At 46.1% G+C, this 22,564-nt stretch overlaps 1 protein-coding gene across 4 annotated transcripts in view; it reads left to right on the top strand.

Annotated features, from left to right (window-relative positions):
* Positions 1–22,564, top strand: part of ralgapa2 (Ral GTPase activating protein catalytic subunit alpha 2) — a 168,734-nt gene that overhangs the window by 26,225 nt on the left and 119,945 nt on the right. For all 4 annotated transcript variants that reach the window (XM_064331409.1, XM_064331427.1, XM_064331400.1 and 1 more), the window contains exons 2-5: positions 390–500; positions 6,073–6,122; positions 18,395–18,452; positions 21,995–22,038. In XM_064331409.1, the coding sequence (XP_064187479.1) occupies positions 390–500; positions 6,073–6,122; positions 18,395–18,452; positions 21,995–22,038 (263 nt within the window). The remainder of the gene's footprint in view (positions 1–389; positions 501–6,072; positions 6,123–18,394; positions 18,453–21,994; positions 22,039–22,564) is intronic.

The raw sequence follows: 22,564 nt of genomic DNA, 5'->3' as shown, positions 1-22,564 counted from the left end.
CTGCTCTCCTCGTCAAACTTTCTTGTGTTCTTACCTGACGTCGCCCCTTCTGAAAGAGTTTTCATACGCTCACAGCAATTTTTTTTTCTAATTACAGAATGAGAAGACTTATATTGTCATTTATTATGATTATGATGATTATATCAAGACAAACAGTAGGCTAATTATAATTATCTTCATAATGACACTAAACAGTGAAATAATGCGATGGACTATTACGCTTATGACTGATTGTCATCTTTGGTATTTTCCAGTGGACTTGACGTTGATGTACAGTACATACCAGAAACAGGTTTTTAAACTGGAGTTGTCAGTGGTATTGTTGTTGTCGATGAGGCCGGTAGAGTCTGCCTGAACTCTGCTGACAGTCTGTCCTCTCTCTCTTTCAGATATCATCGACAAGAGTGAACTGAAGCCGTTCTTCGAGTCCAACTGTTCTCAGATTTATTTTATCTTCTATGAAAATTTCATTATACTGGAAAGCAACTTAAAGCAAAAAGGTAAGATGGACGCAAGAAACACGGCCTACCCTCTACAAGCTTATCATATGTAATTAAACACACATGCAATCCACATCCCTTTACTGATACAATTTGGACATTTGTTTTTTTTTGCTTTGGTAATATCTAAAGGGCATGTTGACATGTGAACAGTATTTTGAATAATGGTGTTTATCCTGGTTACAGTCATATCCTGAATAACCTGTTTTACATGAACGGCGAAACACGACAGCCACAAATATTCCTGGATATATGGCATTCACAGTATTCCAAATAAGTGCCATGGGACTAGGCCTGATATATGTTAACCCTGTTATGTGTATTAGTATGGAGAGATGCTAATTAAAATGAGGTACCCGTATATCAAAAGAGCTGCAATTCCTACACGGATCACCCGGAATGGATGTCAATACCCTTAAATTAAAGCTGAAAGCCCGCACTTTAACCTCATATTCATCGTTTCATTTTGAATCCAATGTGCTGGAGTACAGAGCCAAAACTGCAAAAGTTATGTCCCTGTCCAAATACTTACAGACTGCACTGTCTATTCCAAGTAAGTTGTTCATCCATGACTCAATATTCTGCTTAATAGAGGAATAAAAACTAAAAACTGGGGGTTATGGTTATTGGAATGAAGTGTTTAGATGACACACGTCGTAGACAGAATACTTGAAGACTCACGGTTGTCATCGGAACATCAGTGTGCATGTAAACATAGTCACATTGTAAAACCTCTAACCTCAGTTTACTCAGTTTTATTGCTGTAACATTTTTGAGTTGTTTTTAATGCTTTGAAATCATGTTATCCACACATTAAAAAAATAAATGTAATTGACAATTTGAGTTGGTTGTGATTGTGATGTGATGTTGTGGTGAAGGGGGCGACATAGCTCAGGAAGGTAAGAGCGGTTATCTGGCAGTCGGAGGGTTGCCGGTTTGATCCCCGCCCTGGGCGTGTCGAAGTGTCCCTGAGCAAGACACCTAACCCCTAACTGCTCTGGTGAATGAGAGGCATCAATTTTAAAGCGCTTTGGATGAAAGCGCTATATAAATGCAGTCCATTTACCATTTACCATTACCATTTAATTAATGTTAGCATCATGAAAAAGAAGGCCGAGTTGATATCCTGAGTAGATACTATAGAAAACCCGAGAACATAAAAATCCATATGTGAGTTTCTTCTAAATGAGCTCATTTCAATAACTCTTCAAAGTCCATATGCTTGTGATAACATGCATCATTAGCAGATGAACTGCGATGTTCTTTTCTTGCAAAGTCTCACATGGTGTGAATTTTCCCTTTTCTCAGTTACTATCTACACTGGAGAAACTGCTAAGCACACCACTACTATAACACTCGAACGTTTCCAGCAACTGTTACAACATTTATTATGCAATATCGGTATGAATCTTGCAGTGCCGCATAGAACTCTGGGTAGGAGGGTGGCGCTAACTCTAGAACAGCAGCAGACGTGACGTATTTTTCTTAAGTTGCTCTTCTTTAAAAAATCTTTAAGAACAAAATGTTAACAAAGTTTCAGCATTGTGATTTGTTGGTAAAATCCTCACTTCGTTTCATGAAGTAGACTTAAATAATATAAGTACATTTCAGACAAATTACTTGTAGTTATAGACATTTATTAAGGTATGGCCAACTGACATTGATATTCAGTATTTTGTTTGAGACAGTGTAACTATTTTTAAAAATGATTGTCGCATTTACAAGGCCACTGAATTGTTTTTATAGAATTCACTTTACTGTGAGCCCGTTTGAGTGTGTGCAGTAGTGTGTGTTTATGCGTGTGGTTTCATTTTTTTTCCCTTTAGTCTGAAGAAAAAAAAAAAAAAACATCTTGTTGATAAGGAAGTCTGTAGCCAAAGGGGCCTTAATGTGATTTTGCATCAACCTTGTGTATTTCCCTTTAGTGTTTGTTTTTGTCAAAGGGGCAGTGGTGTGTGAGCTGAGGTATTGTTAACCGGACAGCCAAAGTCATTGAGGTCATGCATTTCTTAGTGTGTTTTCAGGTCACAGTTGGCAAGAAGTAAAGCCGGCAGCTACTGGAACGGCCTGTTAGACATTACCTGAATCCACACAGTTGAACTTGAATGGGCCAAAGGGTTGATAATTCCACACGGGTGTGTTGCTGGGATTCACCTCAAGTTGCAGGTGCACCAGCTGAGGTTCTTGAGAAGACAGACTATTAAAAATGGCCGAATATTACGGTTGACACACCGAATAACAAGCACGAAACCGTCCAGACCCACGGCGCAAAGTGTCCCTGTACAAAGTGTCATGAGTAAAACTCGGCTAACTATAGCCTATAGCTTGCTAGCTATGGCATGTCCTCACCTCTGTAACGTTATTTGTTGTCCTCCGTGTGTCCATACATCTGTATCGGTGGTACGCGCTAACTAGGTTAACTAAAGTAGGCGAAACGCTAACATGTTAGCGTTAGCTAAAGTAACGTTAGGCGATAAAGCTGTGCTTAAAAATGTTGTGCCGTTCGAAGTGGTGATTTTGGGAGATGCACCTGCGCACGCGTCCTACTAAACGACGCGCCACCTGCACATGCGTCCCGCTGAACGTCCCTCTCAGATCATCTGTGAGTGAGTGAGCGACCACATTTTGCCATGCATAGCCCACGGCGGCAGTTCCTGCGCACTGTGGGAAAAACACATTGAGCCTGATTCTTACTTGACAAATCTAAGGGCTTTTTGTTCAGATGTGCATCAGAGAAATGTGTACTCGCCCTTGAGTTTTCTTAAGTCTGAAATGGGTGGTTAATATCGCTGCACTGAATATAATTAAATGAACTTGTCCTAACCCACAGCCACGGATGGACGGTCTGAATTTGCCCAGGGTTCCCGTTCCATTACCGTTTCCCCAAATAAAGACCCAGTAACCAAGGCATGGGTGACTTCAAGTGTAACAAAATTCAGCAGGATATACCTTTTCAGAACTTAATTTCCTAAATCCCCAAATGAAGATTATAAGAAACGACAAACCCGTTCACACACTCATATACAAACTGCAAGCCACGTTTACATTTGGGCTTTCATGACATGGAGACAAAATTTAAATGAGCAAAAAGTAGGGCTCCCACACAAGTCTGTGCGACTGATTGAGTGATTTACGTGAAAAAAGTGCTGTCTTTGTAATGATTACATTGAGTTTTTCTCAGTTCATTTGAAAGTAGGTTATATGCAAGAGACAAAAAAAAATTACTTACCATTATTATGAATTATGGTCAGCGACAATCCCTAAACTTGCCATGCTTGTCAATTAAGCTGAAAAAACTCACTGCAACCCTCTGTAATTGCTCTGTACAGAACCATTATATGTCGACTGAATTAAGCAACAAATTATTGCCGAATTATTGCCTGCTATAAATTATAAAAAGTGCATGCCTGCTTACTTCTGATGTATGCAAAATAATGGTGACAGAGGGGAAAATGCAGTAAAAATGGGGACAATCCATGCAAATCTGGCAACAGAATTCACTTCATGTCTCAGATTTTCATGAAATTTTCCACTAAGGAACTTCCCAACTCTTTCTGGGGTTGTGCTTTTGTCATGAGGGTGACTGTGTTTATTAAAATAGGCTAAATCTGGGAACATGCTGACCAGGTTCTGTGCATACAAATATTTACAATTCATTAGCAATTCAGTAGCGACTGTTTTGACATTCACATATTTACAGCAGGCTCTCTTTAACGTGTATGCCATTTTAACTCTTCTTCATATTATTAATTAAGAAATTAAAATCTTAATTGCCACAAATTGCCATTGATTGAATCAGTTCTGTCAGTATTAGGCCTATATGTAAGTAAAACCATTTGAAAATCCATTGAGATGTAGTTCCATATGCTGGCTCATAGGCTCACCGTATTGTGCAAGCCTAGGCTGCTGTGAGGAAACTGGATGAAGTGTGTATGTGTCTCAAGCCGAGATTAGCATAAATCAGAATTGAGTGTGACACATTATTTAGAGTGGGACCACATCCAGGTGACCTGGTAGGACTCAGAATTGAGTGTGACACACATTCTTTAGAGTGAGACACCATCCAGGTGACCTGGTAGGACTCAGAATTAAGTGTGACACACATTCTTTATAGTGAGACACCATCCAGGTCACCTGGTAGGACTCATAATTGAGTTTGACACAATAGTTAGAGTGAGACACCATCCAGGTGACCTGGTAGGACTCAGGATTGAGTGTGACACAATATTTAGAGTGGGACCCCATCCAGGTGACCTCGTAGGGCTCATAATTGAGTGTGACACATTCTTAAGAGTGAGACCCCATCCAGGTGACCTGGTAGGACTCCGAATTGAAAACTTTATAGCGAGACTGGACCCCAGGTCCACAACCGTCAGCTTCCCACCCAAACCAGGTGAAATCACTTGACCAGAAGTTGGCTATAAGTGTGCATATCTCAATTGAAAACGGGGCCCTTAGTGTCCTGGACAGTGGATCATATGAATCTCTACAGTGTATCCAGCATACCTCAGCCCAAAACGGGAGATCGAACAAATCGAAATCAGGCTAAACGCAAGCCTGTTTCATCATCGACGGTCAAATTCAGTTTTTGTGCAAAAACTAGTCGGATCGGCGGCCGAGTTGAGCGAAAGACGGCGGCTTGCCAAACTCCCACAACGGGGAGATCTTCGGAAAAGCCTTTCCGTGTTTACGCTCTGCGGATGGCGCGTCGCCTGTCTCGTCTGGCGGGAGCTGCCGAACGGAGCGGCTGTTGTTCGGGCAGGCCCCGGGTTCATCGACCTCTCCTAAGCCACCCTTAGGGTGTCGTGGTGCGTTTCCAAACGTCTGCGGCCTACGGACGCCGCAGAGTTACACCTGTTGCATCATCGATTGTGCAAAAGTCAAACCTGACATTCTCTCTTGCTCTGACAAAGATGTCGTAAGAATTTAGTCCGTGTTGCCAGGCTTTCGAATACAGTAGAAGCCTCAGTTACAACCTCAGAAGTGACTGCATGGTCAGATTCATACACTCATACATTTGTACTGTTCATACACAATACCATATCAACATCAAGCTCTTTATTGTCACTTATTCATAAAAGGTGGGGATTGAACTCAGTTTCTTTAATGCAAAAAAACCTTGAAATGTTATCAAAATGGTCAATAAAATAAATTAAATTAGTTTAAGAATATTGTGTATGGCTATGGGGGTTCTCTGTCTGTCTGGCAGATATCGTATATCAAAGATTTAAAGATGTCCGATGTAAGCTACACCAGGGCAAAAATGACACGTTTTGATTGAAACACCTGGCATAATTCACAAATCTTAACCTCTGGGGAAAAACCTTAGTTGTTTCAGTTGTTTGTTTCAAAAAATCACTATACTTAATGTACCATAGTGTGTAATTACATAATAGATGTAATTGTAATTGGAGATGGTATATTCCCTTCTGTTGAATGAATGAGTGTATAACATCGATTTGAGCAGGATAGTCACAGGGATTATCATGACTGTGAAGTGTACGTCATAAGTTATAACAATGGTGATAGTTAAATGCAAATACAAATAAAATCTCTCTCTCTTCTTTTTTAGGGAACAAATCGCAACGGGAGGAGCTGGACTCCATTCTCTTTATTTTTGAAGTAAGTTCCACTTTCCAGACACACACACACAAGCCACCTGTCAGGCCATGGTCCGAAAATGCAAAAAGAAAAAGGCCACCAGTGTTGTCCTCGGTCATGTTGTTGTAAATCTTTATAAGATGTATTGCATCAGAGAACATTCAAACTTCAAAGGTAGGTCAAAGTTGAGTATATGGGCCTGCGTATCTGGTTATTAAAAAAAAAAAAACATATACCTCTGTTTTTACCTAGACAGTGAACTGTGAACTCAGTTCTCTTTTGCTGTGAGAATGTTGCTATGGAACTGTGCTGCTACGTTTAAATTTTGACATTTAACAGGCACTCTTTTGTCGAGCAACTTTCAGTTCACATTTCTGCACACAATTTGTAACACTGGATATTTCTCTGAAGAAATGAAGGTTAAATTCTTTTTCAAGGATGTAACAACAGCGCACCTCTGGGACTCGCACCCTCGACCTTCGTGTTATAAGCCCAGTTCCCTACCCATAATGCTACGCTGCCGGCCAGTGCTCAAAATGTCTATTCACTGGGTCGGATGTGTGCAGACACACGTGTGATGACATCATAATGCATTCTTATCTAGTCTAGTGTAGTAGGGGTGACCGCTGGGTAGTTTAGCTTCTGGATTCTTCTCCTCAAGCGTCTGACCGCACTGTCTTTTTCATCTACACTCCTGTGTGTTAACTGTACCGCACCGTCCTTTTCATCTACACTCCTGTGTGTTACACTGTACCGCACCGTCCTTTTCATCTACACCCCTGTGTGTTAACTGTACCGCACCGTCCTTTTCATCTACACTCCTGTGTGTTAACTGTACCGCACAGTCCTTTTCATCTACACTCCTGTGTGTTAACTGTACCGCACCGTCCTTTTCATGTACACCCCTGTGTGTTAACTGTACCGCACAGTCCTTTTCATCTACACTCCTGTGTGTTAACTGTACCGCACCGTCCTTTTCATCTACACTCCTGTGTGTTAACTGTACTGCACAGTCCTTTTCATCTACACTCCTGTGTGTTAACTGTACCGCACACAGTCCTTTTCATCTACACTCCTGTGTGTTAACTGTACCGCACCGTCCTTTTCATCTGCACTCCTGTGTGTTAACTGTACCGCACCGTCCTTTTCATCTACACTCCTGTGTGTTACACTGTACCGCACCGTCCTTTTCATCTACACTCCTGTGTGTTAACTGTACCGCACCGTCCTTTTCATCTGCACTCCTGTGTGTTAACTGTACCGCACCGTCCTTTTCATCTACACTCCTGTGTGTTAACTGTACTGCACACAGTCCTTTTCATCTACACTCCCGTGTGTTAACTGTACCGCACCGTCCTTTTCATCTACACTCCTGTGTGTTAACTGTACCGCACCTTCCTTTTCATCTACACTCCTGTGTGTTAACTGTACCGCACAGTCCTTTTCATCTACACTCCTGTGTGTTAACTGTACCGCACCTTCCTTTTCATCTACACTCCTGTGTGTTAACTGTACCGCACCGTCCTTTTCATCTACACTCCTGTGTGTTAACTGTACCGCACAGTCCTTTTCATCTACACTCCTGTGTGTTACACTGTACCGCACCGTCCTTTTCATCTGCACTCCTGTGTGTTAACTGTACCGCACAGTCCTTTTCATCTGCACTCCTGTGTGTTAACTGTACCGCACACAGTCCTTTTCATCTACACTCCTGCGTGTTAACTGTACCGCACAGTCCTTTTCATCTACACTCCTGTGTGTTAGCTGTACCGCACAGTCCTTTTCATCTGCGCTCCTGTGTGTTAACTGTACCGCACACAGTCCTTTTCATCTACACTCCTGCGTGTTAACTGTACCGCACAGTCCTTTTCATCTACACTCCTGTGTGTTAACTGTACCGCACAGTCCTTTTCATCTACACTCCTGTGTGTTAACTGTACCGCACCGTCCTTTTCATCTACACCCCTGTGTGTTAACTGTACTGCACACAGTCCTTTTCATCTACACTCCTGTGTGTTATCTGTACCACACAGTCCTTTTCATCTGCACTCCTGTGTGTTACACTATACCGCACTGTCCTTTTCATCTACACTCCTGTGTGTTAACTGTACCGCACCGTCCTTTTCATCTGCACTCCTGTGTGTTAACTGTACCGCACAGTCCTTTTCATCTACACTCCTGTGTGTTAACTGTACCGCACAGTCCTTTTCATCTACACTCCTGTGTGTTAACTGTACCGCACAGTCCTTTTCATCTACACTCCTGTGTGTTAACTGTACCGCACCGTCCTTTTCATCTACACTCCTGTGTGTTATCTGTACCACACAGTCCTTTTCATCTGCACTCCTGTGTGTTAACTGTACCGCACAGTCCTTTTCATCTGCACTCCTGTGTGTTAACTGTACCGCACCGTCCTTTTCATCTACACTCCTGTGTGTTACACTGTACCGCACCGTCCTTTTCATCTACACTCCTGTGTGTTAACTGTACTGCACACAGTCCTTTTCATCTGCACTCCTGTGTGTTAACTGTACCGCACCGTCCTTTTCATCTACACCCCTGTGTGTTAACTGTACCTCACTGTCCTTTTCATCTGCACTCCTGTGTGTTAACTGTACCGCACAGTCCTTTTCATCTACACTCCTGTGTGTTAACTGTACCGCACAGTCCTTTTCATCTACACCCCTGTGTGTTAACTGTACCGCACCGTCCTTTTCATCTACACTCCTGTGTGTTAACTGTACCGCACCGTCCTTTTCATCTACACCCCTGTGTGTTAACTGTACCGCACAGTCCTTTTCCTCTGCACTCCTGTGTGTTAACTGTACCGCACCATCCTTTTCATCTACACTCCTGTGTGTTAACTGTACCGCACCGTCCTTTTCATCTACACTCCTGTGTGTTAACTGTACTGCACACAGTCCTTTTCATCTACACTCCTGTGTGTTAACTGTACCGCACAGTCCTTTTCATCTACACTCCTGTGTGTTACACTGTACCGCACAGTCCTTTTCATCTACACTCCTGTGTGTTACACTATACCGCACTGTCCTTTTCATCTACACTCCTGTGTGTTAACTGTACCGCACCGTCCTTTTCATCTACACTCCTGTGTGTTAACTGTACCGCACAGTCCTTTTCATCTACACTCCTGTGTGTTAACTGTACCGCACCGTCCTTTTCATCTACACACCTGTGTGTTAACTGTACCGCACAGTCCTTTTCATCTACACCCCTGTGTGTTACACTGTACCACACAGTCCTTTTCATCTACACCCCTGTGTGTTACACTGTACCACACAGTCCTTTTCATCTACACTCCTGTGTGTTAACTGTACCGCACAGTCCTTTTCATCTACACTCCTGTGTGTTAACTGTACCGCACACAGTCCTTTTCATCTACACTCCTGTGTGTTAACTGTACCGCACAGTCCTTTTCATCTACACTCCTGTGTGTTAACTGTACCGCACAGTCATTTTCATCTACACTCCTGTGTGTTACACTGTACCGCACAGTCCTTTTCATCTACACTCCTGTGTGTTAACTGTACCGCACACTCCTTTTCATCTACACTCCTGTGTATTATCTGTACCGCACAGTCCTTTTCATCTACACTCCTGTGTGTTAACTGTACCGCACAGTCCTTTTCATCTACGCTCCTGTGTGTTAACTGTACTGCACAGTCCTTTTCATCTACGCTCCTGTGTGTTAACTGTACTGCAGCAAACCACGTTCTTTGCACTCTTAGAACAATTCAAATGTGGATGTGTTTCGCCCTTTTCAGAAAGGTTTCCTTGCGTTTAGTTATGGGTTTTGGGTCCAGTCAGAAGCACTGCTAAGAACACAAAATGTCGCTAACCTAGCGGAATCTTCAGTCTAACTCTGGGAAGTTGTGATATATCAACCTTGAGTAACGAGTTCAAGAATAGCCTTTTACAATGCAGTGCGTTTGGAGGCCATTGAATGGTTAACTCGTTTTATAATGACCGTTAAAAGTCACCCTTTAAGTGCACAAGTGCCTACAGAGAATCGTAAAGCAAACCTTTTGCTGGCTATGAGGCTGTGAGCTCCTTGCATACATTAGGCCCACTTGTATACAAATACAAGTGGGCTTAATCTGTGTTGCCGTCATTTTCCTTATCATTTATGTCATTTAAGTTCAGCGTAACTCCGTGTTCCCATTATCGTGTATTGAAGTACGTGGACACAAATTAAATTAACCTCCTTGACCTAAATAGGAAAGTGCACCATTGACCCATTGACGGTCTGTGCTTTCTTTCGGCCCTGTTGGATTTCAGTCTCGCTTTCAAGGGTTTCAGCGATCACCTGGCACTTTAAGGAGTGGAAAGAGGTTCCGCAGGCCAGAATCCATAAAGAACGGGAAACAAAAATACCCGTCTTAAATATTTATGGGATGTCCCTTTTTTCGGAAAGAGGAGGTGGTCAAATCCGCTTAAGAGTGGATGTGCGTTTGGCCCTCTCTCTTCCTCTCTCTCTCGCTTTCTCTCTTTCTTTCTCCCTCTCTCCCTCTCTCCCTCTCCCTCTCTCCCCCAGTTCCCTTGCAGTGTTCAGGACAGATAAGCTTGCGCGGGGCAGTTTGTGCGTGACCGATATGCCCCCTCGAGCCCCTCTATTAGAGCGGGTTCTCCACCCTTACGGGGGCACGTCGGTGTTTGATTACCCGCTCTCGCCTTTGCGAGTTATTTATTTATTTGTTTGTTTGTGTTTTCCATTACTCTGAGCTCCCCGTCCGTTCGGGAAGCGCGCATTCAAATCTATTCAAATGCGCCCCGGCCCCTGCGCAATGCAAATTCCGCCATGTATTGTGAGCTGGACATTCGATTACAGTGAATGCGTAGCCTACGTGTTCAAGGAGAGAACCTGATTAAGCGACAGCAAAAAAAATTGCTCGCATCCTAATTTTAAGTACGATCTTTAATTCCATGCAGTCTCGTTTCCACTCTGAGCAAGTGGTTCAAGAAATGCCAGAAATAGCTTCACGTTCGATAAATATTTTCGTCTACTTTCTAGAGTGTCACGGTATCGGCCATTAAACTAATGGAAGCTGTTGTCAAACATCCGTTCTGTAATTATTATTACCTTTATCGTATTTGTTATAGGATTATACGTGTTAACAGCATGTAATTGTTAGTAGTTTAGTGCATTTATTGTGACGTTAATACTGTGAAGAGATTCCTGAGTCCTCGAGAGGAGGATGGTGTCTGGAGGGGGGTTGGACTAATCACAATAAGATACCCCCCTCCCCCTCATTTTCTCTCCGAGCACCGAGGCCTCCTCTGAATTCCTTGTGGCGCGTGTGATGTGACTGACATCTGTCCTGAGGGCTTGTGTTGTGCTGTGAGCCCGCAGACAGATTACTGTGCTGCTTACGCTGAGCCCCTTTTTTTTGTGGGTCAGAAGGGGAATGGGGGGGGGGGGAGCATCCTGTGTGCTGCTGTTGGAGAGGTGGGCGATGGGGTGTCTTTGTTCCCTCAGCCCAAATCCCCGCCTTGCCCCCCCCCCCCACCCAACAGCGCTCTTTGTGTCTGGTCCCGTGTAGATGCTCTGCTTATGTTTGTGCTCCTGTTCTGTTTGTGTGTGTGTGTGTGTGTGTGTGCATGCGTGTGTTTGCGTACTGTGTGTGAATGTGTACGTGCATGACTGTGTTGGTATATGTATGTGACTCCTATGCACGCACACATAAATATATAGTGTGCATAAGATGTGTAAGAGTGTCTAAGTTGTGCTCTGGATATGATGTTTATGTATGCTTGTGTGTACACTGTATGTGTGTGCATATGCTACACTGAGACTTTGCTCATCCTTGAGAGAGAGAGAAAGATAGATAGAGAACAATTGAACATAAAATATCAGCACCTTCGTAATGTATGTGTTCCTCTTCTTACCCACAGTCTTGTTTAAATTTCATATTCTGTCAGCCAGGTCCAATTTAGATCTGAACCTTTTACTATCTTGTTTAGGATTAGACCAGCAATTTCAGGCACCCACCCTCATATCCATGAGTAGAGCTTCATAAAGCTTTCAGGAAGAACATGATAAGAACGGCTTACACTGACACCAACAGCCTTTGACCAAAAACACACTACTGGGATGTCAGAATCACACAAAAATGACTATTAAAATATTCAGACAATTGTTATGTGTAGTAGGCTAATGCTAACGTGTACCTCCTCATTTAGTGTCTGAAATGGGTAGTGGGGTAAGGTAAACAAATGAAATCAAACCATTAATGTCAAAAGTGCATCGAAAATAAATATCACCCTGACCAATTGATGACCCCGTGACCCCACTGGCTTTCTGACTCGGGTGGGATTTAAGCTTCTGGGCTCTTCATTTTGAGGAAATCTGAATTTTCTTCACCGTTCTTCCGGCACTGTAGTCGTTCATGGCTCGAGCACTGCTTCCGTCCGGAAGAGCAGGAAAAGCGAGCGGACACGTCGGAAACAAACGCAACCATTCCGGGCTCCGCCCCCAACCCCGCCCGCACGCGCGCGTCGTCTCCGTATCCGGAGAGCTCCAGGACAGCGTGCTCTGCAGGTGATTGGCAGAGAATCGATAGGGAGCGTCCAGGTGCGAACGCGGCGATTGGTTCCCTTTGCGGTACGATGAGCTACTGACTTCCTGTCGGCGTCAGCAGCATTAGCCCCACACGCCGTATAATCGGTCGATCGATACGTCGATACGCGAGCACTGACCTAGTGGACAGCTTGTGGTTAGACCACTCCAGCTGCTGCCGCTCACAGACAGCTAAACGCTCACTTTCCGGTGACTTTACCCCCCTCAATCCCTTTCACTCCAAAGGATCCGCATTAGCGTAGCCGTCATTTGATGGTTTATGGCTTAAATGTAGGTATTGGCTCTTGCTGTCAAGCCGGTCAACAAATGTCCCATCGACATAATGTATTGTAGCGTGGCGTTGCCGAGGGCAACACGGAGCGAGAAGGGCGAGCGTTCTTGTAGACGTAGGACGCCGCTCCGCCGCTGTTATTTTAGCCTCGGAGGAGCGAACGCGAAAACGCGCACCCTCGCCTCTCGACCGGCCGCACAAAGGCCGCTTTGTTCCCGCCCCCCCCCCCCCAGCCGCGACCCGCCGCCCTACCCGCTGCCTCCGCCCCGGACAATGCGGGCCCTGTGAGCTCGGCCTGCGCGTCGGGAGCGCCACGGAAACGGAGCCGTTGCCCCGGTTTTGGGGGGAGGGGGGGGGCGTGGGGGTAATGGGAGCACCGCTACCTCTGCCCAAAAAAACACAACGATTAGCATCGCGCTGTGACTTTCACTCTAATGTTCGTCTTCCTCTTCCCAACAAAGGGAGATTGCTTTGTAGTAACTGTAATACCGGATGCTCGGTCGTTTGAGTTAGGTGCGTCTGGGCTTTTTCACCGTGCTCCTGCTTCTTGAAGTATTCCGCGTTAGGGAAAATGGCTATTTATATTAGGTGTTAGGTGAGCCATTTTCAGCAACGCACAGCCGCGGACGAGATTATTTTCAAATATAGCTGCGGGGAGTAAGTAGCCGTAACAATGGCGGCTAAAGCTATCCGTGAGAGCGGGTCTCATTCAGATTCACCATTCGAGTGAATCCAGCCAATTTTCACTCTGGTGTGGTATGAGAGATACTTGCTGAAGGTAGCAAAGCACATTGTAGTCAGCCAGGCAATGGAATGCGTAATTATGAATACATTATTTGTAACCACTTAAATTTAATGGAGCAAATTTAATGCGTAATCACAAATAAATGTGGAGTTGAGCCAAGACTATGCCTAGAAATTAGCACAGTGTTTGCGCATCTGCGAGTATGTGCACACACACACACACACCCACACACACATACACACACGCACACTCACACACGCAGAAAATACTCCCATACTTCTATTTACTGTATCTATTCTTGGCAGCAGGTGTTACAACTGCAATTCCCAGTTCATACTAAAATAAATATCAAGTGCCAAGGTGCTCTGATTTTATTGGTGTCATTGACCTTTATAAAAACTAAAATCTCAAGGAAACAGGGTAACCAAATAACAGGGCCTTAGACCACAGTTTACCCTGCACTGAAACTCAACTAACTACTACTAGTTGAGTAGCTGAGTAGCGTTAGCTACATAAAAACGCTGTCTGCACTCATTGAGCCACAAACGGTTCAAACAGTACTTCTTCAGCGCTATCCGCTCTCCAGGCAAACGCTCAGTAACGCTGCAGTAGGGTTTCAGAGTCCACAGATTCTGCGCGGGACTTAAAACTAGCGAACCGTTGAGAACTCGTTCTCAAGCTCTGCTGCTGATCTTTCATCTTTCCCATTGGCAGGGGTGGAGGATACCCAGCATCGCGGCGGTGGATATCGACTCATGGTTTATGCATGACGTACTGTATGACTCTCGTCGTAAGAACAGGGGAGAACACATGCCCGAATTTGACAGGAGGCAGACAGACAGTAATATTAATAAGGTCAAAACGATTTCACGTTCTACTCTCTCTAACGGAAAGCCCTGAGAAATCTCCCAACTGTCTCCAATGCTGCTTTCTCCTGGGTGAATGTAAACAACCCTCACCAGCAAAAACACCTCCCCCCCTCCCCCCACCATCCCCCCCATCCCCCCACCACCCGTTCGCTCATCCACGCTAATTGACTCCCGACGCTCCAGTTAATAAGCCAAAATTGAGATCGTTGGCGAAACGAGCGCGAAGCGTTCCCCCCGCGTCCGGTTTCGCTTCTCGGGCGCCTCGCGTTCGCGACGAGCGACCGAAGGAGCGCGCTCGGAACGCGAGCGGAAAATTCCGGAACAGCCCGCTCTCCGGTTCTCCGCCGTCCTTCCGCTAATTAGCTTCAGTGCGTTAATGTATGAAGTTCAAGTGGTGCGCCGTGTGACAGTCGGTGCTTACAACCAACTATCTGGACAGGAAAATGAATTCTGTTCTGAACACATGCACGCGTTTGGGTTCTAGTGCGTAATCCACAAAACAAAAGTTAATCATTAGAAACGAAGGAAGAAAAACATGTTAATGACTAAATTATGTCCATTTATGGGAAATTTGCCTTCCGGGCATTCGGGCTAAAGTCCACTGGAATAGCTCTTCGGTTCATTAATGTTTTCAAACGTTTTTTTGTCTGTAACGGCAAATCTATTATTTTATGGCTCATGACTTAATTACACGCCAGACACACCGGAAATACGGTGCGCAGTGCTTTCAGTTTATCCGGTGTAGCAAATTCATTGACGATCGGTTGTTTCCGTCTGACAGTTCCAGTTTAAAAAGCTCTCAAAAAACATGCCCATGTTGTGATTCAATTAATGAAGAAAAATAGCTCTAATTTTAGTTCAGGGCAGTGAGGTTTGGAATGTAATACAAAATTTGAAAATTGTGGGTTTTGTCACACAAATTTAGATAAGGGGTGGTAAGCCTCACTTTCTTTACCATAGGGAAATGTCTCCTCCCCACTTCATTGTTTGCGTCTTATTGATATTGAGACAATGAGAAATGTGACTTCCGTTGTGGATTAATCATGAGAGCACGCACGGATTCTGAAGACCATCCATTTACTGTTTGATGTCAGAGAGGCTGTGACGTGAGATTTTGGAACTGGTACAGTGTTCCAGAAATACACAAACAGATATTGACTGAAAAATGAAGTCACATTACAGTGAGCGCGCTGAAATTAACTGTAATAGCATACCTGCTTGTGTTTGACACTGGTTGTCAATGTACAGTAAGAAATAATCACACAATATTTTTTTTATTTAAAAAAAGACATCAGGCTCCAATCTTAGGAGAACATTTTTTTTTCTCCCCAACCTAAGTGACAAGAGTCGTTGTGATTTATTGAAAGCGTAACCTGCTTGACTGGACATATTTGGTTGTGCTTTATAAACATGCTCTTTGACTTTGATCTATATTAATGAGCGTAGGGGACGATGCCGATGTCATGTGACTCACTTGTTCCAGAACTCTTCCCTCAATGTCATATATTTTTGAAATGATGCAGAAATACAAGCTGAATTATTGTTGGAATGTTCCTGAGCGTGGAAAGGCCAGGGCAAACTCATTTCCTTATGAGGACATGGGGCTCCCCCAAAATGAAGCAGCTGTGCTGCGTTCTACCACTAGAAGGCGGTAGAGAGGCCAAAAGGACTGCGGCTGCTCAATTCCTTCACACGGAGAAAATGGGATTTTTACGACTTGAGTTTAGAGCTTATTTGAGTTCGGTACCCTTTGCGTAACTTCGGACGACATCTCTTATGACCTCTCTGACAAAATAGAGAGAACGAGGGGGAAAAAAAACATTATGAAACAAAGTTTCTCCACTAATTCCAGAAAATTCCGAAGTAGAGCCGTCGAGGGTGACAGAACGCGCCTGTAGATCTCGGCACCGCTGACTTCCAACCTTTTCCGAAGGCCAAAAATCCCTCCGGGACGCCTGGCGGGAGCGGCGCATTCGGGAGCGGGCCGGGCGGCGGCGTGGCCAGGAAACCTAAGCAGCGGATCATGCTAATGGGGCGGGCCACAGGGGGGGGGGGGGATGGCGGGCCGGCGTAATGCTGCATCTTTATGCCGGGAGCCCGGCGGCGGATTACGGTAAGACCCCCGTCGGCGGCTTCCGGCGATTCGCTCGGCGATTCAGTTTTCAGCGAGTGTGGACCCCCCGCCGGGCGTCTCTCGCTCCGACTAGGCTCCTTCTGGCGGCCGAGGAGGGGGTGGCAGAATTGGGGGGTGGGCGTAGATTTCGAAAGGGAGGAGGATGGCTGTTACTGTCCCCGGAACGACCCCCGAGGGCTCCGACGAGACGAGACCCCCCGCGGTGCCTTTTCCCGGCGAGTAATTCGTCTGGCTTTTTTTCCGCGGCCCGCGCCGGTACGCTACGGCAAGCCCCTTAAGCCTTTTCCGATCGACGGGCCGGGGCGATGTCTCTGTGTGATAGCGCACGCGCGTCCTCAAACATAACGGAGCTGTGGGAGGTGAGTGAATTAAGGTGACTCGCCGCGCCCGAGCAAACCACCGGTCGCTTCTCACCGGCTTTACATTACATTACAGCTTACAGACGTTTACCAGGCGACTTACCAACTTTCATAGCTTTACTTGCTCCTTTAACAGCTGATATACGCTGAAGCAATGCAGTTAATACCTTGTCAAGGTACACGAGGTCCTTACGAACGCTGCGCTTTCGTTACAGCCGTTTACACTGGCTCCGCCTTCCTGCGATGCTACTGTAGGAGGTCCGCCCTTAGTCCGCGGGGTACGTTGCACTGAGAGGGTGGAACCGGCTGTCCCGGTCTGTAGCGGTTTGTGCCGTCTCAGATTTTACTGGAAGCAGGTTAGCGTTGGATCAGGCTCTGCGCTATCCTGCCTCTGGAAAATAATGGAATGGCTCAAACTGCTGGGCTGTTTCCTGTCCCGGGTCGCTTGGGTCCTTGCTGCCATCGCATGACCCTTCAGCTTCAAATATGCAGTGTGTTCCTTCCTTTTCCATTCTTCCTTCCTTCCTTCCTTCCTCCCTTGCTGTTAGTCTGAGTCAGCCTTCTGGTGAAAGCCACGACGGTTTCCTCCATTCCACCCACCCCCCCCCCGAGCTGACGGTCGGGAATTTATAAGTGCAGGATGACAGGAGGCTAATGCGGCTAAACGGCACACCATCATTACACCCCGACCCCCCCCCCCCTCTTCGTGTACTGCCCCTCCCCCCTCTGGCTATAAACGGCCGTCGGGAGATGGCGGAAAAGGGAGGCTCCGCCGTGAAAGGTCACACGCGCCTAATTGAGCCGTAAATCCGCGGCGGTGGCATTTGCCCCCCCCCCCCCTCTAAACCGAGAAGCCCACCCCGTCCGTCCGTCACTTTCACCAGCTAGGCCTGTCATTAGCGGTGACCCGGCGGGGACGCCGCACCGACCGGACCGCCGTACCGCGGAACCGAGCGCGCGGGTCACCCTCTGGGGGGGGGCGGGTCCGTTGTTCTCGAAAAAAGCGAACCGGCGGGAGATGTTTGATGAGCGAGCGATGCGACGGCGAGCAGCGCCGCTGAACTGCTTCCGTTTCCTTTCAGACGTTTCCACCGGGCGAAACGCCTGGTATTGATTTCTGTTCCTGAAGAAAATAAAGTCTGTTGTTACGGCTGCTTGTTGTTATTTTTTATATTTTTTTAATATATTTTCTGTGTATGTATTTTTTTGGTTTTGTAATTAGGACATTTACAGCCTTAGTGTAGGTGTTGCCAGATCAAAAGCACAGATGACATCACCAGAAGTAATAACCATGCTTTTTTTTTTTTTCTTTTGCAGAAGATTCTTCAACTTCTACCGGAGAAAATTTGCAGTAGATGGCAGTTTCACAGTATAGGTAAGGTATTCTTGGCCGGGGGGGGGAGAGAATAGATTGTTCTGGATGCCTGTGAAAGAGATGACACCTGCAGTTTCAGTGAAATCTGGGACGGCGTGCATAAGAATGATGTCACATGACCTGCGTCAGTACAGTACCTGCTGAAGCCTGGGAAAGGAAGTTCACGGGAAAGCAAAATACAATTTCGATGTTGTTTTTAAATTACATTGCTTTGTCAGGGATCTCTACAAAATGGCTACTTTCAAAATTGCGTTAGTTGTTTTTTTTTTCTTTTAACCATAGAAATGAGAGTAAGACTTAGATTACAAGTTAAATCCCCGAAGCACCTTTCGAAACAGATACCGCGAAGGTGGCTGGTCCTAGCCCACGTCTCAAAAAAAGGCCTTCAGTTAATTAAATGTGATGAAATACAAACACTGTTTGCGCAGTGAGTTCAGCGGTCATCGAAATGTATTTAAAAAATACCGTGTTTTTGCGCTTTGAAAAATAACACTTGCATTTAGTCGGTACTCTTTATTTACGGTCAAACGCTGATTGAATTGAAACCCGCGGTTTCCGTTTTAGGGGCATCGGAAACGTATTGTGCTCGGCCCTGCAGTGTGGGCCCTTGAGTTGCGTCACACATGCTTTCCCTACGATTCAGGTACAAAGCTTCAGGATGTGACCTCGGTAAAGACAACAGGTTCCTGTCGCAAACCGATATGCGGGTGGGCGTTCCCATTCCACCGCCTGTTCCGTTGTGAAATACCAGCCTGTTAGGCGCAGTGGCCTGAAAGTCACCGATTCGCAACTATTTTGTTTTCTGATTGCAAGAGCTTAAAATGATGTGTTTCTATGCCATTATATATATAATCAAGGGCTGTTTTGGCTTGGTGCAGCCTTGAAGCTTTCATAGAGTAGGTCTACATAGAGAAGAATGCTTAATAGCGCATTATTTTATAATAGCGGAGCGTAACACCTTCGACAATAGCGGTTCAGGGAATCGCAGGACAGGAAAGAACTTTTAGCAATTTGCCTCGCTTTTAAGCTTCCGTCCAATTTCATTCCGCAGATGCCTTGCGCGTTTTTCGGCACGCGTCCAGCCAAAAAAAATCTCTCAAGAATTTTGTTTAGAAATGTAGTATTCGATACCGAAGTCAGCTTGGTTTTTAAACCGTAAATACTACATCTTGTGCTCTTGCATTGCGCTATTGTTACTAGCCTTTTCTTTTCGTATGAAGCTTTAGCTGTTGAGGAAATGTACACACGCCAATGCTGCGGTGGGTGCAGCATTGTGCTCATCTCATAAATCCTCTCTTTGTATACAGTACACAAAGAAACTGATTTAATGTACGGCATTAAATCTTGAGGCTCCATCATCTGAAACAAGTAGCCTGGGTAAACCGTTCACCCAGTTGAGTGGTGGTAAGGATGTCACTTGTGGGTGTAATGCTCCCCAAATGCTCTCCTTGGTGGAATACCTGCTAATTTTCTTTGTTAGCATCCTGCTGTTACTATAACCAGACATAGCCAAGTTATCCCACCCCCCCAAAATCCAAGGAGACACAGAATATCCATAACCATTCCATACTGCTAAGTAGAAAGCAATTACCCCTTCCCCCTTTACTAACTATATTCCTGCCTACCCCCTGCCGAAATAACTATAGACTAACTATAACTATAACCCTTGAATAATAGCGAGGGTGGGGAAAAAAACAGGGCCCCCATAACCAGGCTTAAACGTTTGGCATTAGAAGGAAATGATTACTCCGGGAATGAGAAGTAATGAAAAATGAAAACGCGGAGCTCATTTGAAATGCAAATTGGTAATTAAATCACGGGCGCTCTCTCTCTCCCTCTCTCTCTCTCTCTCTCTCTCTCGCAAGCCTCCAGAGCAGGGCAGACCCCGGAGGAAGCGATAACCTCAATTATCGTCTCCGTTTCTGTCGCCTCCCCCCCCCCCCCACCGTCTCTCTCCGGGAATAACGAAAAAACGGCGAGGAGTTTGACGGCCGCCGCGAACATGCGCGACCGGCGGAGGCTCCGTTGTTCTAAACGCCGCCGCCGCCGCGGAACCGCGAGCAGGAAGCCGCGAATCGCGGGGGGGGGGCGAGACCGAGCCGCACAGCCCCACGTTTTCCGCATCGTCCCCTCCGGCGGGCTCGCGTTTGCGTCGGAACGTCGGATGTTTGGATTCCGAACGCGAGAGCGCGGGCGCGGAGGCGCGGACGTTCGGGGGAAAGAGACGCGCCCCCCGCGGGTAATCTCTCCCCCCCGCGTCGCCCTTTGTCTTCGTGGTTTAACGGAGAATAAGCCTCCGTGTTCTTTTTTTTTTGGGTACTCCGGAGGCTGCGGAGGGGCGTTTTAGGCTGACCTGGGATCAGCTGGGGAAAAGCGTGTGTGTGTTCTGCCCTGGTGATACGCTGCCTATGCGGGAAGGAGCCGTGGCTACAACAGGCTATCAGAGGATGTGATGATCGCCTCTTTCTCTCTCTCTCCCTCTCACTCTCTCCCCCTCTCTCTCTATCTCTCCCTCTCACCCCCCGTCTCTCTCTCTCTCTCTTTCTCTCTCTGTCCCTCGCACTCTATCCCCCTATCTCTCTATCTCTACCTCTCACTCTCCCCCCCTCTCTCTCTCTCTCTATCTTTTCTTGCACTCCCTTCTGGTTTCTGTCTCTTCTCTCTTTCCTCTTCTCTTTTTTCAAGATCTCTCAGTCCCATTCAGTGAGTTCTCCTTTTTGAAATGCTGTACAGACACCCAATGCGGTGCCTACATATCATCAGAGCAGAGAGAGAGTAACCAAGAGGACTTACATAATCATATCACATTCTAATGAATTAAATGCAATTTAAAATTGGTTACATATCAGTCACTCTTCCCGGATGGCCGTTGATGGTATACTGTCCTGCCACTATAGAACATTCCTTCTCCTCGTATGTAATGATGGAAGGTTTTGTGTCCTCCCCTCTCTCATCTCTCTATTTCTCCCCTTTTCTCTTTTTCCCCCATGTCTTTGGTATCGCTTTTGGCTTTTCTCTCTGTCTCTCTTCACTCACTCTCTCTCTCTCTCCACAGACTCAATTTTGCACCCTTTTTTAAAATTCAGTTTTTGTCATTTCAGTGTTTTATTTTCAGAGGTTTTCATCATGTCCGTCGCAAAAATAGACGCCAACTAACATTATAAAGTGCAAAAAAAAAATCCCACCTTTTTAAGAATAAAAACAGAAAAGTATAAATCATTAAATTTGATAGATGTCGTCTCCCTCCCTCCCTCCCTCCCAAAGGGTGAAAAATTGGGTCTCCTTCGATTTCCCCGCCGTAGCTCAGTCGAACAGCCGCCCGTCCCGCTTGCGTTTTCTCCGAACGTCGACGACGTGCTTCGCACACCAGCTGGGACTACACCGGTGTAACGGAACCTTTGCTCTTCCCGTGCGGTAGACTTAGCCCAGATGCCGTTCAACCGGTGCGCTACGTCTATTTAGCGTCACCTCGTTAGCAGGTCTTTCCCATTTAGCCACTCTTCCTTTTTCACTGATCATTTCCTCTGATTTTTTTCCTCTAGGTTCCATTCTGAAAAAGCTTTTGCACACGGGGAACTCGTTCAAGGTAAAGTGCTTATTTGTTTTATTTTATTTTTTTTGTGACCCTCCTCAGCGTAGCGGTAGAGGCGCTTCGCCCGAGCTCTCGTTAAACGGCCGCCCCAGATTCCCGCCATTTCCCGCCGCTAGCCGTCTGCGCCGCGCCGCCCCGGCCCTCGAGCTAGCCGCCCGCGCCGCCGGAGATATTAATTAAGGGCCTGCAGGAAGCAGACGGGGGTAACATTTAGCTGCCGGCGGGAGATGGAGCTGTCAGCGAGAGATGCCGGCAGAGACGGCCTGCAGCCTGCCTGACTGTCCCAATTAATATTTCATAGGCCGCCCCCCCCCCACCCCCCACACGGACACTCACTCACACACACACACACACACACGCTCACATGCACGTGCACACATGCAGTCCCCCAGCCCCCACACGGACACTTGCACACACACACATACACAAACGCACGCACACACACATGCATGCATGCACACACACACACACACACACGCACACATACACACACTCACACACACACACACACCCACACACA

This window comes from Anguilla rostrata, chromosome 1, assembly GCF_018555375.3.
Source record: "Anguilla rostrata isolate EN2019 chromosome 1, ASM1855537v3, whole genome shotgun sequence".
NCBI lineage: Eukaryota > Metazoa > Chordata > Actinopteri > Anguilliformes > Anguillidae > Anguilla > Anguilla rostrata.
The sequence above is the reverse complement of the archived record's forward strand: the minus strand, read 5'-3'. Positions and strand labels throughout refer to the sequence as shown.